Consider the following 14553-nt stretch of genomic DNA (forward strand, 5'->3'; position numbering starts at 1 on the left):
AACAGAGCTATGGCTCTGGGTGAGTTTGGCAACTGGATTAAAAATAAATCTAGGAGATTTTACACTGACCTCCTCTATTTATGGACAAAATAATTGCTTCTCCTCTGTTACTGAAAGAAAAAACCCTCTATAATCACAAAGAGAGTAATAATAAAGAAATGTTTATAAAACTGAGCAAAGGAAAGTCAGACGTTGCTTTTAAAGAATAAACTGAAACTGGAGTTAAACGATGTTCAGGTTCCCTGAACTTCATCTTTAGTTCCCAGCATTCAGATTCAATCTCTGCCATGATTGGTTCATGTTCCTGTCAATCAGCCCTCTGCTCCTCCCAGCAGATATTCTGCTCCACTCCTCATCCAAGAGTCTCAGGCTGCCTTTTCTGTTTCACCTCCTTCCATAGATGCTCAGTAGGAAGGAGGCCAGGGCCCCTAGGGGCCCCTTCAGAACATTCCAATGTTTTCCTCCCATGAGCTACTGATGAGACCAGGCTTTCTGGCACTGCAGCATGTTTCTCTCTACCATCCCTGATAGTCTGGAGATTTCATTGGACCCTGCAGAGATTCAGATGAAGCAAAGTAGCCCACAGCATGACAGAGCCTCCTCCATGTTCCACAGCTGGGTCTTCTGTTCTTCATCTGTGAACATAGAGCTGATGTTTCGTTCTGGTCTACATGTAGTTTGGTGAATCCCAGTCTGTTTTTTATGGTCTGTTATCATCAATGGTTCCGCTTTGGTTGTCTCCCCATCCGTTGGTCCAGGGGAACGGTGGGTCAGAACCCTGAGAGCAGAGACTGGCAGAATGATCAAGGGGGCAAATCAGAATAAGAAACCTGAGGGCTGCTCCATAGTCAGAATCTCAGATCCAGAGACAATCCAGGTGAGAATCAGGGGGCCAGGTCAGAGTACAGAAAGCAGGTCGGAGATCCAAAAACCAAATGACAGGTCTGACAGGGTTCAGGTAGGCTCAGAGAATCAGGAGGCAGAATAAGTTCAGAATCAGGTAACAGTAACACTGGACTAAACACACCGATGGCTCTTAATAATCTGGCACTACTAACTGGTCTTATAGCTGGTTTGATGGTCAGGAGAGCAGGTGGATCTGATGGAGGCTGACTGGGAAAAGGGGCGGAGCTAATAGGTGTGTTGAACCATAAATCAGACCAGCACTAGTGCCAGGAATCACGACGGACTGAATGACAGACGCTGTGATCAGAGACTGAAGGTTGAAGGTCATCTTGTTGGATTATTTTTTTGTTTGTGTCCTTCCATCCTTGGATTGGTCATTAGGTTTCCTCCTGCAGCTCTGAGGACATGAAACCAGCTCATCTGTTTCCTCCCATTCTTTACCTGCTGTTTCGTACAGGATGGTCGTCAGGTTATTTATGGACACTGATGGAGCAAACAGTCAACCCTGTGAGCGCGCACACTGGTCCTGATGCTGGTTCTCGAGGGCGCGCATTACGTCACCTCTCCTCCTCCAGATTTGCTGCGTGGGTCACCTCGCTGCCCGATTCCTCTGCAGCTGCCACGGCCTTCATCATCACCACCACCATCATCATCATCATCATTCTTCCTGTGCTTTTTAGCGGAAGCTGCCTGCGTGTGTTGCGCGTGCCGTCCACCGGAGGATGGCGGAGAGCGAGGCAGACACGCCGAGCACCCCGGTGGAGTTTGAGAGCAGATACTTTGAGTTTGATGGAGTCAGGCTGCCGCCCTTCTGCAGAGGGAAGATGGAGGAGATCTCCAACTTCTCCCTGAGGAGCAGCGACATCTGGATCGTCACCTACCCGAAGTCAGGTGAGCAAGGCAGCGCCTGCTTCCTGCAGGAGCTGAACCTGCTGCTAAACACGCAGCCTGACGGCCTGCAGAGGATCCACCAGCCAGGCAGGCAGACAGGCAGACAGGCAGCCAGTAAGAGCTCAGACTTTGGTTAAAGCTCGGTTACACCGCAGTAGCGCACACCAGCTCCGCTCCGCTCCGGTGCTGGTCAGGGTGTGAGCTGCAGCCTGTTTCTCTGAAGCCAAACTGCAAACTGACACAGAAAGAAGATAAAAGCTCACATAGAAACAATCCATCTTCATGACATCCTGATCAGATGCAAAACCTCCTACTCAAGCAGGGGCGGATTTAGGAAATATGGGGCCCTAGGCAAAGACAGGCAGGGCCCCCCTCTGAACTGAGAAGAAAACACATTAAACAGACCCATTCTACAGATAGAGAAATGTAAATAGAATAGACATCCATTATCTGTTCAATGTTTGGACTCTTTTTGTAGACAAGATAGAGGAGAGCAGGAGGCGGGGTTACCAATCTACTTGCTCTGGAGAGCAGAGTTCGCTGCTTTTAGATGTTGTCTCCAAAGTCTCCAGTAGCAGAAAAAGTCTCTAGATTTGGCGCTAGGAGCTTTTTAGAAATCAAAGTGCTAGAGGGGTCTGAAAAGTGGCTAAATATAGCGACTAAAGCGCTAAGTTAGCAACACTGCTCTTTGCATGGTTTGTTTTCAAATGGTTTGCTGCTGTCTGTTTGGACCTTTCTGAACATTTGCAGCAAATGGACTGATCCAATATGGTGGACACTGAAGGGGTTGCTGGATTCAAGAGTCTTTGTTAGCCATTAGTGACAGACTGCGTCACTCAGAGCTTCAATTTAAACAGACAGATGTCAGGGAAAAACAAAATATAAACTGACCTATATAACAGCAGGGGGCATAATTACTGAAATGACATAAATCATATGCAAAATGGAGGAAGTGTGGAGGTGCTGTGCAAAAGATGGTGGAGTGCAGAGTCTGGTTAAATATTGACATATACAGGGTCAAATGTTGTTGTTTTTTAACCATGAAGCAGGTCTAAAAAGGATGAGCTGTCGTTGAAAATCCTGTGGATCTTAATCAGGCTGAAGTCGGAGCTCATCCTGACCAACCAGCTGCCTGTTGGACTAGAATTAGATGCTCAGAGTTATTACTAGATCTGCCTTCTCTGGTGTCAGTTTTAAATGTTGATAAAAATGATTAAAATCAATCCATACTGATGTAAAGAGGAGAAGAACCAAGCTGTTCCTGTAACCAGAGTGTCCGGTTGTATGGAGGTTTGAAGAGGACCCAAATTCAGAGACAGAAGGAGGCAGAGACGAGAATTTGCTGATTTAATGTAGATCGAAGGCAAGAGAAGGTAAAGTCTAAAAACTAAATACAGCAAACCAAAAAACAAGAGACGTCAGGGAAAACACACAAGGAGCAAAGAACGACAAGGAACCAGCAATGAGAAACTGCTGAAGAGGAGTATAGATGGGAGACTGAACAGAGACTGGGCTAATCAGCAGACAGGGAGCAGGTGTGGATGGAAGCATCTAGAAGCGAGCTAGGGGAGGGTAAACAAGAAATATATAAGAACTCAAAGACAACCAGAAGACAACACAAAATGGAAATGAAAACTTAAACAGAACAGAAGCAGTCAAGGACAGACGGCGACGTAGAGCATCAAACCCAAGTAATGACCTGGGCACTGTGAGGGTAGCTAGGTAGCTAACGCTGCCCAATGCTAGCCTGTTGCAGTGGTTGAGTAAACGCGTTTAGTGTACCTGGGTTATAAAGACATTAACTAACTAAACTGTTTCTAACTCCAGAACATCTGATCCTACCAGGGGAAGGAATCTATTGGCTAAAGAACTTCAGGAGGTCTGCGCTAATGTTTAGCTTCAGGTTCAACTAACTGGAAACTAGATACCACTTTCACTACCAGGGGGCCATTTTACTCTACGAGCTAGCCACTGGACATTAGCATCAGATCCGTCTGTTTCTGTAGGAAATATCCTGTTATATAGATGGATATTTATATATATATAGTAATTGCTCAGGGTGTCAGATATAGAGAAACAGGTTATTTCACAGGGTATTAAATAGTAATTATTCTCCACTGCAGCAGTTATTGCGGTTGTAGCGTCTCATTGTAGAGTCTGGTTGCAGCAGGGATGAATGACCTGCAGCAGCGCTCCTTTTTCCAAACAGGCTGTAAAAGTCTTTGACTAAAGGAGCTGCTCAGCTCCTCTCCAGTCTGCTGCAGAGGGTGGAAGGTGGCGTCCATGATGGATGGAAGCTTGGACAGCAGCCTCCTCTCAGAGTCCAGAGTGCAGCCTAGGACAGAAACGGCCTTTCTCACCACTTAATTCAGTCTCTTTCTGTCCCGCTCTGTGCTGCCAGGAGCCCAGCAGACGACAGCGTAGAGGAGGACTGATGCCACCACAGAGTCAGAGAAGGTTTGAAGCAGGGGCCTGATCACTGCAAAGGACCTCAGCCTCCTCAGGAGGTGGAGAGAGGCGGCTCTGGCCCTTCTTATACAGGGCACAGTGTTATCAGTTCAGTCCAGTTTATTATTGACATGAACACCCAGGTATTTGAAACACAGTTTTTATGTGCTGCCCTTGGATGTAAGGAGTAAGGTGGGGGTTTTCTCCTGAAGTGAGTTTATGACTGTATTTCTTATTCCGTCAGTCTAGATTCTAGAAGGACTCTGCTTTGTTTTGATTCATCCTTACATACAGGTTGAAGCTTCTATACCTGATCAGCTGTGTTTTCAGCAAAGACTGAACTTATTAACTCCACATTTATATAATTGTTATTTTATAATCTGTGTCAAGCTCAGAACTGAAGAACTGAAAAAATAGTAACCAGCTCTTAATTATACAACCAAAATCAAACAAAGAGTTCTAAGAAATCCCATCAAGCCGTTTTTCTCCGCCCTAGCCAGCGGTGACATCTATATGGGTCACCAGGGCTAAGGGAGGCTGCAGATCAGATTCCAGAAACTCTTTCATAAGTGTGAAACATCTGGGTTACAGTTCTTGGACAGAACTTGTTGAACTCCTCAGGCCTTCTGCAGGTCTCCATCCACTCTGTCATGTGACAGCCTTATGGCCTTGTTTGTTAAGCCAGTCTTTCCTTGGTATGTGACATTTTGTTTGTGCATCAGTGGTGCTCTTAATGTCCTTGGCACAGAGTCCGGTGTGGAGATGAATAGAGAGAACAGGACAAGACTGCTGTTCATGGAACTGCAGAACGTTCTGTAATGCCGTTATCTCACTTTTATGAACTTTGTAGGATCTGTCTGTCTGTCTGTCCGTCCGTCCATCATCATCTAGTTATTAACATTTTTGCTCTGTTACGTTTCAAATCATATTATCATTCCTGGTTATCTAAAAGCACCCTTGAAAACAGGAAACTGAGCCTGACTAGCTCAGTTGGCAGAGCATGAGACTCTTAATCCCAGGGTCATGGGTTCAAGTCCCATGTTAGGTGTTTCAAATCTTTGCTGACTTTGCAAGTGTCGTGCTAGGTAGGGCAATCAGTTTTGATATGTTGACAATAGCAGTCTTGTCGTCCCACTCAATGACTGCATATATGCACTTGTATTACAGAGCCAACTTTGTAGAACAGCTGCTGGTTTTGTGCAAAACTCTTGATCAATAGCATCACATTGTCCTTGGTGCTTACTCAACCACAGGCTGCTTGAGCAATACTGCCCAGCTGTGCATTTATTAATACACCAAATTTCATAGAATTTTGAGTTATCTAATCATATTATGCACTGTGATTCACAAATGTAGAGTCAGAATGGAAGAGTGGTCCAAGGCGCCAGACTCAAGGAATCAATCTTTACCTGCTTAGAGCTTTCTGGTCTCCGTTAGGAGGCTTTGGTTCAAATTTCACTCTTGACATTGCATCTTTTCTCTAATCAACACCAATCGTTTTCCTGAGAAACACAACAAATAGATGTAATTTATTAGCCAACAGTTTACGGGTTCTGTTTGTTCTCCTTTGAAATCCCTTAAACTGTATATTTTGCAGAACAGGTTGAATTCCGCTGTCCACAAGTTTAGGGGACAGTCTTGTCAAAAGTTAAAATCGCCAAGCTTGGTTTCAGTCATCTTTTAAATCATTTTCCTTATTGTGTTCGTAGAATATAAAGAGAAACACCTTTTCAATTAAGAGCAATGGTCCAACACATTGGATGAAGATATTTGGAAGGCTGATCATCAAAAATAGCTTTGAACTATATTCACCTATTGAGAAAGAAAGCTAGGACCATTATTTTTGTTGTGATGGAATAAAAATATGTCATTTGCCATACCTTGCCTTTAAAGGGAACTCTTTAAAATGTCAGCATAATAAAGGGTCTTTGACATGATATACTTGTCAAAAAGTTTGTTTAACTTTGACTCCGAAGGTGATGAAAAGCATCTATCTATCTCTCTCTCTCTCCATCTGAAGCAGAGGGGCAGAGAGAGCAAAGTGGCCCCTATGTCCTCCTGCAGCTTAACCCTACAGCAGCTTATAGGTGAAAGTCACTAATGATATTCTCATGGCCTCAGATAATGGACTTGTATCTGTGCTCCTCCTGCTGGATCTCAGTGCTGGCTTTGATACAGTTGACCATAATATTCTTTTAGAAAGACTTGAATATTTTGTGGGAATTAAAGAAACAGCACTAGACTGGTTTAAATCTGATCTATCTGATCGATTTCTTTTTGTTCATGTTAACCAATGTGATCCAATTCTCTTTACTATATTCAATTCAGTTTCTTTCTATAGTTCTTATTCACAACTCATATAATCTCAGGTCACTTTATTGAGATGATTCAACCAGATTATCCAGACATGTTAAAGGTTAAAGTTTCTATCTGAGGAAAATCGGCTGATTACATCCAGTTATTGTCTGTACAGGATTAGTAGATCTTTGCTGTGAAATGTGACTACAGCAACAAAGGGAGGAATGAGTGACAGAAACATGTGAGACTGTTTCATTCAAACACTAAACTGCCCTCCTTTTAAACACAATCTGGCCGTTTTTACCACTGTAAGGACCTGAGGACACTATTCTTTCATGCTACTCATTCTCCATTGCAGTAGAAAAGATATGGCAGAAGGAAGGGAAGGTAAAATCCCAAAGTACAATCAGACAGCAGGAGACATCAGGGAACATAGCTATCATGACCAAACATCCGTTGCTGATTTAACGAGATTCATCTTCATCTATTATGGACTTCATGTCCTACATTCTTCCTCCGTGCTACATTTTTTCCTTGAAATCTGATCTTCTGAGAGTTTTTTTCTGCTCATCTGCCGTTAAAATCAGCAGAGGGTTTATTCAGGGACCGATAGCAGCTCTCTATCTGTTTCCTGTTGCCTTATGAACTGCTGGATTTCCCTTTATCATATCTCACACCAGGTCACAGGAAACTCATGTAACCTTTGGAGCAGAAACAAACGTAGTTCTCACATTATCTAGGAGTTTGATTTGCTGTATCGCAAAGAAGATAAAGAGGAATGTTCAAAGTTCAAGCTATGCACGCTTGTTTTGTTTTTTTCCAAACTCTGGACAGAATTTCATCTGCTTGTATCTAGAATTTGGTTAATGATACAAACTCTGATCTAATCCACAGCCTGGCAGCTCCATGACAAATACAGACCCTCACTGAGACATAGTGGCCTAGTTCAAGTTCAAGTCTTTATTAAACCCATTAAAGGACCTACTGGGGGCCCTGGACCACAGGCCACAGGCTGTCCACCATGTTGCACTGTTCTAACAGGTTCCAGCAGTTAGTGATGGTACAGCCAGAGCACGCCTCCATTAGACTGTAGGGCAGCATTTACATGTGGGGATTTTTTGCAGTGTTTTTCTCTTGGCTTCTTCTTGTTTAATAAATCAAAGGGTTTTTATGACCTGTTAAATGAACAGATGCTTTGAGCTGAATCTCCCTCCGTCTGTTCTTGCAGGGACCAGTCTACTGCAGGAGGTTGTGTTTCTAGTGAGCCAGGGAGCAGATCCTGATGAGATCGGCCTTCTGAACATCGATGAACAGCTACCGGTCATAGAATACCCCCAACCCGGGCTGGACGTCATCCAGGTACCACTGATATTGGATCGGCATTCAGGTCTTTGGGGCTCTCCAATCTCACACCACTAAAAACACTTTACTTTAGAATATGTGTGAACCAGTTTTTAAGCAAAGTTGCATTTATAAACATTTGGAAAAATGTTTAAGTGAACTGAGACTCTTTTTGTTCAGACGTCAGTACCAGGAGCCCTTGGTACCCTGAAGTAGCTCTGCCTCAGAAAGGTTGGTGACTCCCAGTCCAAGCATTGTCATAATGCTTCCTTGATATCTCAGCTACCTGCTGTAGATATTTGCTGTTTAGAAAATGACGTCTAAACATAGAGCTGTTTCAGCTGAGACTGATCGGGTTTGGGTCTAAAAGTTTTCACTTCTGTTCTTGGATAAATGATCACGTTATCCTGGAACCCATTTCAAAGCTTTTAATTAAATAAGGCGGATCTGGAGAAACAGCTAGGGCGTAAAAAGCAGGAAAGTCTGCAGGAGGAAAACTTAGGTTAGTGATCGCGTAAATCTGTAGGAGGATAATTACGAACGCTTGAGTCACTAACCGGGTTTTAAAGCTTAGTCCGTGTCCAAAGGATGAGGTTGATTCCACCCGGTAGCTCAGAGTGTCCCAGACTCTGCAGCTCCAGAGGACGTAGAACAAACAGGAGACCAGATCCGAGTGGACGAAGGAAAGAGGGATAAGCCAGAGGGCGAAGCCAAAGCTGGCGTTGAGGACATTCTCAGGATTCAGAACCAGGAGATCAGAAGTCTAAAGAGGTTCCGAAGGGAAACCCAGGTCAGTCTCAGCAGCTCTAAGTTCATTAAACAGCCGGAATACAGTGGGAGTCCAAAGACAGGTCAGGCAAACAGATTAGAACAGGAAAGGGTAGGCTCAATGGTTGAGAGGCAGAACAGGTCAGGATCAGGTCATCAGAAACACTAAGCTAATGCTGGAACACTTTCACCACTGGCTTTAGAATAATATAGCACTGATTACTGGTTTGAGAGCTGTTTAAATAGAAGCTGGAGTTAGTGGGTCAGATGAACGGTAATGAGAAAATGGGCGGAGTTAGGCAAGTCATGACGAAACCTTTGTGGCTGAATCTGTTTCTGATTAAACATCCATCAGTCTGAGGCTGTAGGCCAGGTGTGGCCCCGCCTAGGGTTGATGCTGGGGGCCACAGAGTCCCTCAGAGGGCCTCTAATGGACCCAGTGTGGACAAGTCCTGAGCTGATGCTGTCCTCCTGCAGGAGCTGACGTCCCCCCGCCTGGTCAAAAGCCACCTTCCTTACCGATTCCTGCCTGCAGCCATGCACAGCGGAGAGGCCAAGGTCAGTGTAAATGATTTGGACCTCTGCTGTCATGTCTGTAGTTTATGAGACATTGGAATATGACCTTCTGCCCCAGGTTATCTACATGGCCAGGAACCCTAAAGACCTGGTGGTGTCCTACTACCAGTTCCACCGCTCTCTGAGAACCATGAGCTACCGGGGAACCTTCCAGGAGTTCTGTCGCCGCTTCATGAACGATAAACGTAAGAACGTTCTGCTCGCTACGTACTGCTGCCTCGATCTCCTGCTGAAGCCTGTTGTCCTTGGTTCCTCCTCCAGTGGCGTATGGCTCCTGGTTTGAACATGTTCAGGAGTTCTGGGAGCATCGGATGGATTCCAACGTCCTCTTCTTGAAATATGAGGAGATGTTCAAGGTAGCGTTTTCTCTGTCTGTCAAACCGTCTTTGCTCGTTATCTCATCATTTTTCATCAGAAACCTGCTTTTCTGGTTCTGTTGGACTGAACTAGTGTGACTGTGGGGTTGCTAGTTAAACACCCATTGTGTCTGTATGTCTCAGAGGTGGAGTTGTTTTAGACTTCCCGGGTTCTCTGAGAACCACCTGGAAGCCATTTGCCATCAGAATCACTGGTCCCACTAAGACTCAAAGACATGGAGAGAAAAGCTTCCAGAAAGAGACCAGATCAAGCTGCCTCTGCCTCTCCGCTCTGAGCTGAGGTCCACCCCACATGGAATCTGTGGAATGTGAACAACCTCCCAACCTGACAGGAGGAAGTTTATGTCCAGAAGCAGGTAGAAACCAGGAAACCTGAGGATTAGTAGAGGTCAAAGAGCCAGAAACCCTCTCAGAGTGAGTGGAGAGGAGGAGCAAAGCCATCCAGATGTTTTGTTCCTTTAGCACAGCCTCTTCCTTGGACAGGTTCTCCCGTTTCTCCAGCTGGACGCCAGGGAACAGATGGAAGGGTGTCCTGTGGGGGGAGGGTCAAACATAGAAATAGAGCTTTATTGATCTCACAATGGAGAAATTAACATTTAACCCATCCCCTTCGGGAGCAGTGGGCTGCCATTGTTCGGCGCCCGGGGAGCAGTGTGAGGTTAAGGATCTTTGCTCAGGGACCAACAGTGGAGGCTGTGGGGATCAAACCAGCTGCACTGCTCTAACCCTTAGGCCAACACTCCCCCAGGGTCCATCCCTGCCCTGCAGCCAACACCTCCCACCTCCAGAGGTCAAAATCTCACCTCTGGATTAATCCACGGTGCCTGTTTTAATCCAAGGCAGGGTCTGGCACTCTGCTCTGTCCAGAAATTCTGTTTTAGTGCTTAAAGAGCAGCAGCCAGCAGACATGTGGCCTAAACAAATTGTTACAGGTAAAGACCTGACACATCTTCTCGTGTCTGGGCTGGAATATAGCTCTGGAGAATGTAGAATGAAGCTAGGACATGTTTAACTCTACATATGTGACTCATCTATTGGGCTGCAGTGATGTTTGCACAAGAAGGAGAATCCTGAACCCAACCGGCCGCCGTACAGGTGAGGGTTACTGCATGAAATGAATAATGGTTAGTACCTTCATCGCTCTAGAAGCCTTTCTTCATAGTTGCCCTCAGATACCTTCCTTGACCTGCTGACATTTCCTAAAATCTTTTCCTAAATGTTGGCTGATGAGGAAAAACACCTGACTGAGCTCTTCTATATGTGTTTGGAAGGTCGGCTCACCATGGGGGACGTTGATGTGTGGTGGACCATCTAACAGGTTTTAGATTTAGCATTAGCTACTGTCTGTCTATCCACTGCTGGTCAAGATAATGGGGTAAGCTCAAGCTTGACAGGAAGAGGAGCAGCCAAAGCAGCTCAGCCTGTTCATATGATGTCACAGGTGTCAATGGACCTCTGGCCTCATCATCAACATCATCCTCAATGACTCAGAACATAGCAGCTGTAAAAAGCAATCATGGTGATCTGAAGTGTAAAGGTCTGAAGGCTGAGAAGCAGCTGGACACGTGCAGCTAACACCTGAATAGATACCGTGGCTTCAGCAGGATCCACATGAACTGAAGTTAGTTCTCTATCATCAGCACCAAACTGGCTTTCTGTTCAAATTGAGCCCCCTTTTATTTAAATACTTTATTACTCCCAATGGGGAATTACATGTTGCAGTAAACCAGTGGGTTTTTTAAACCAGTTGCTCAGGATGTTGATGCTGCAGACAGGAAGGATCCTCTGTAATGGTCTAGGAAATCTGAACTTTTAACACTGGACGCCGGCGTGTCAACCAATCAGAGAAGCTGATCCAGGAGAGACAGACACTACCTGGCAGCTGTCATCGCTTCTGCAGACATTCTGCACATAAAAAATAAATAAATATCAAGGACTTTAACTCCAGAGGTTAAATAAAGCAGGTAGAATGGATTGTTATGTAGAAGGAACAGAAAGCAGCTCTGATCATTATTGCTGCACTAAAACATTTTTTATGAGCTACAGAGAAACAGGTTATAAATACCCAAATTAACTAGAAATGTTAAAACTTGCTGATGAAAAATATTAGATTATATATTCTGGTTCTTGCAGTTTTTACCTCAAACATTATAAACGTTTTATTCACTTCTAGCCGCTACGAACGACAGCAGGAAATCCCCCACAGGCTGCCTGCAGCAGAGAGCTTTCAGCGGGGATTCCCAGCGCTGCCTCCCGGCGGGATGCTGGAGGTCTGCAGCTCCCAACAAGGACCGCAGATTATAGTGGGATTATAATCCTGATGAACAGAGGATGTTTGGAGGTCGACTTTCTCACTTAGAAAGGTGTTAAAACTAGTTTAAAAACTCATAAAGTAAATAAAGCCAAGCTGCTCTCTAGCTTAAAGCTACAGAACAGAACAGATAAACAACCAGAACATTGAAGCATCAAAGCAACTTGACCAGCGTTTAAACAAGCGTCCAAATTTCAATGTTTATGGGTTCTTGAAGCCCAAAACACACAGCAGTACAGTTCTTTTTAATGCAGGTTGTCTCTTATTAAGTTGCAAGACAAGAAGAAAACAAGATTGTGATCAAGATGTCTTATTTTAGAGATCTGAGTCTCTGCCATTTACATAAAATTAGTCCAAAGGTTTGTTTTCTCTGGTTCAGCAGCTGACAACCTGTTGGAATGTTATTGCCACAATTGCATTTGGCTGCTGTGTCTGTAGCTTAGCAACAGAACTGATGACATCACAGCATTATACCATATAGTAACCTTCACAAGGATGTGCACAAGGAAGGGCTATATATACTGCATGCATCTTTTAGGTAGTTAACATTGTATTACTTCTTTTTGAGTTTTTTAAAGCACTAGTGGCTTGTTTTTATCGGTCCTTCTGCTGGACAGTAAGAGTTGGGGCCGGTAAGATTTAAGGAGGGCCGGCCCTCGCATGCTAAAATTAGGACCGACCCACCAGGCAAATGCCCGCTATCACAGATTACCAGTCCGAGCCTGGTCCTGGATGACATCATCTGTTTTTCACTAACACTGCCAACCACTTCCTTTGAATGTCTCAAAGGAATTATATGAACAGGCTGAGGTGCTGGTATGGTCAGAAAGCCTGGCAGGGAGACGCTGGAGTTTAAGATATGATCATGCAGCCAGGTTTCAGTTAAACATTCTGGTTAGGTCCTTGCTAGGAATTGGAGTTCTTCTAACTTGAATCTTAAAAACAGCTATTTTCAAACCATTGTTGAAAAAGAGAAGCTTGGACAAATTGCTCCTTAAGAACTACAGGCCATTCTCAAACCTCCCCTTCATCAGTATAATTATTGCAAAAGTTGCGTATCAACAGTTGTTCCTTCTTAACAACGAGAAGCTGCTTTGATGTCTCTCAGTCAGGTTTCCATGCCAACCATACTATAAAGACTGCCCTGATTAAGGTGTTCAATACATCCTTTAAGTCAGACTCTGGAAGAACCACAGTGCTGATATTACTGGACCTGAGTACAGAGTTTGATTCTGTTGATCAGTGGATTTAATTAGAGCGTCTGGAAACTGGGTTGGCCTTTCTGGTTCAGCACTGGACTGGTTTAAATCCTACCTGAAGGACAGGGACTTCTATGAGTCAGTAAGGTACTTTAAATCGGAGACCAGAAAAATCACATGTGGGGTTCCTCAAGTGTCCATTCTGGGGCCCCTCCTATTCAGCATCTACATCCTCAACATCTACATGCCCCCCTCGGCTCAGATTATAGCAAACAACCAGATCAGTTAGCATCACTATGCAGACGACATTCAGCTTTACATCCCAATGTCAGCAGGTGACTATGAACCAATCAGAGCGTTAGTTAGATGCTTAGAAAAGATAAATCTGCGGATTAACCACTATTTTCTACAACTGGATAAAAACCAACCTGAGGTAATAATATTTGGACCAAAGGAGCAGAGATCCAGAGTTAGCTCCCAGCATCAGCTAGAAACCACTGATTATGGCTGAAATCATGATGGACTCAGACCTGAACCTGTTGGGGGTCTGGGGGTGTAGCTGTGGCTTTTGACCCCAGCAGAGAGCTTCACAGGCACAGTAGCTGAGCCGGCCTCTAGCAAGGCGCACCTGCAGCTGGTAGACAGTCATTCGGAGGATCATAGGACACTGCCAGTTCTGCCAGTTCCTTGCCGCCTGATTGTTACACTATGTGGTAATCCAAGCCTCCTAACCCCAGCCTGTCGTACCTTCAGTGTTATCGCTCTAAGGCTTCCCAGTTCCATGCAGTGCCAGCTGGTTGTCTATGTCCAGAATCTTTCTGAAAAATCAATGGATTAAGTTTCTCACTGGCAGCCATTACTGGTTTGCTGTTCCGAGCTAAAACTAAAACCCCACCCCCCACCCCCGGAGTTCCTAGAAAATATTCCCCCTGAGAGAGAATTAGTTAAGCCTCCAGTTAGTCTTTTCTTTGATTTCATTGATTCCTTCAAACATCTTTACTGTGTTCACCTCAAAGATCCAGTCGTCTTCCTGGAAACTGCTTCCAGGTTGCCTGCTGCCACCTAGTGGAGGAAAGATACACCAAAAGTCCTCTACTACTGCTGTTAAACTTCATAAACCTTTAATTGCTTCCTGAAAGTTTTCTGAATTTAGTTCAAACACAAAAATCATAACTGAACCTTCAGAGGCTCAGAAAGAAAGTTACTGAGTCAGACTTTGATCACTTGAAGAACATCTCCAGGATTAAAGGACTGATGACCTGCAGGATCTAGAAAAACTCTTTCAAGCATTTATCTATAGTAGAATTGATCACTGCAACAGAGTCTGCATAGGTTCAACTACAAGGTCCATCAGAGACTGAAGCTGATCCAGATGCTGCTGCCTGCGTCCTCACTAGAATTATAGAAAGTAGATCAGCCAGCTGATCCAGCTGCTGCT

At 44.6% G+C, this 14553-nt stretch overlaps 1 protein-coding gene and 1 non-coding gene across 3 annotated transcripts in view; both read left to right on the top strand.

Annotated features, from left to right (window-relative positions):
- The first annotated feature begins 1096 nt into the window (after positions 1 to 1096).
- The window catches only part of sult4a1 (sulfotransferase family 4A member 1), a 22621-nt gene continuing 9164 nt past the window's right edge, over positions 1097 to 14553 (top strand). Inside the window, exons 1-5 of one of the 2 annotated variants that reach the window (XM_015400615.1) lie at positions 1097 to 1797; positions 7772 to 7902; positions 9130 to 9210; positions 9287 to 9413; positions 9490 to 9584. In XM_015400615.1, coding sequence (XP_015256101.1) covers positions 1629 to 1797; positions 7772 to 7902; positions 9130 to 9210; positions 9287 to 9413; positions 9490 to 9584 — 603 coding nt within the window. In that variant the 5' untranslated portion in view covers positions 1097 to 1628. The remainder of the gene's footprint in view (positions 1798 to 7771; positions 7903 to 9129; positions 9211 to 9286; positions 9414 to 9489; positions 9585 to 14553) is intronic. The other variant, XM_015400614.1, reaches the window with a different exon arrangement.
- trnak-cuu lies at positions 5221 to 5293 on the top strand. Its single transcript has one exon. It is a non-coding gene; the product is annotated as a tRNA-Lys (tRNA).

Source organism: Cyprinodon variegatus, unplaced genomic scaffold (genome assembly GCF_000732505.1).
Source record: "Cyprinodon variegatus isolate N-32 unplaced genomic scaffold, C_variegatus-1.0 Scaffold1125, whole genome shotgun sequence".
NCBI classification, from domain to species: Eukaryota; Metazoa; Chordata; class Actinopteri; order Cyprinodontiformes; family Cyprinodontidae; genus Cyprinodon; species Cyprinodon variegatus.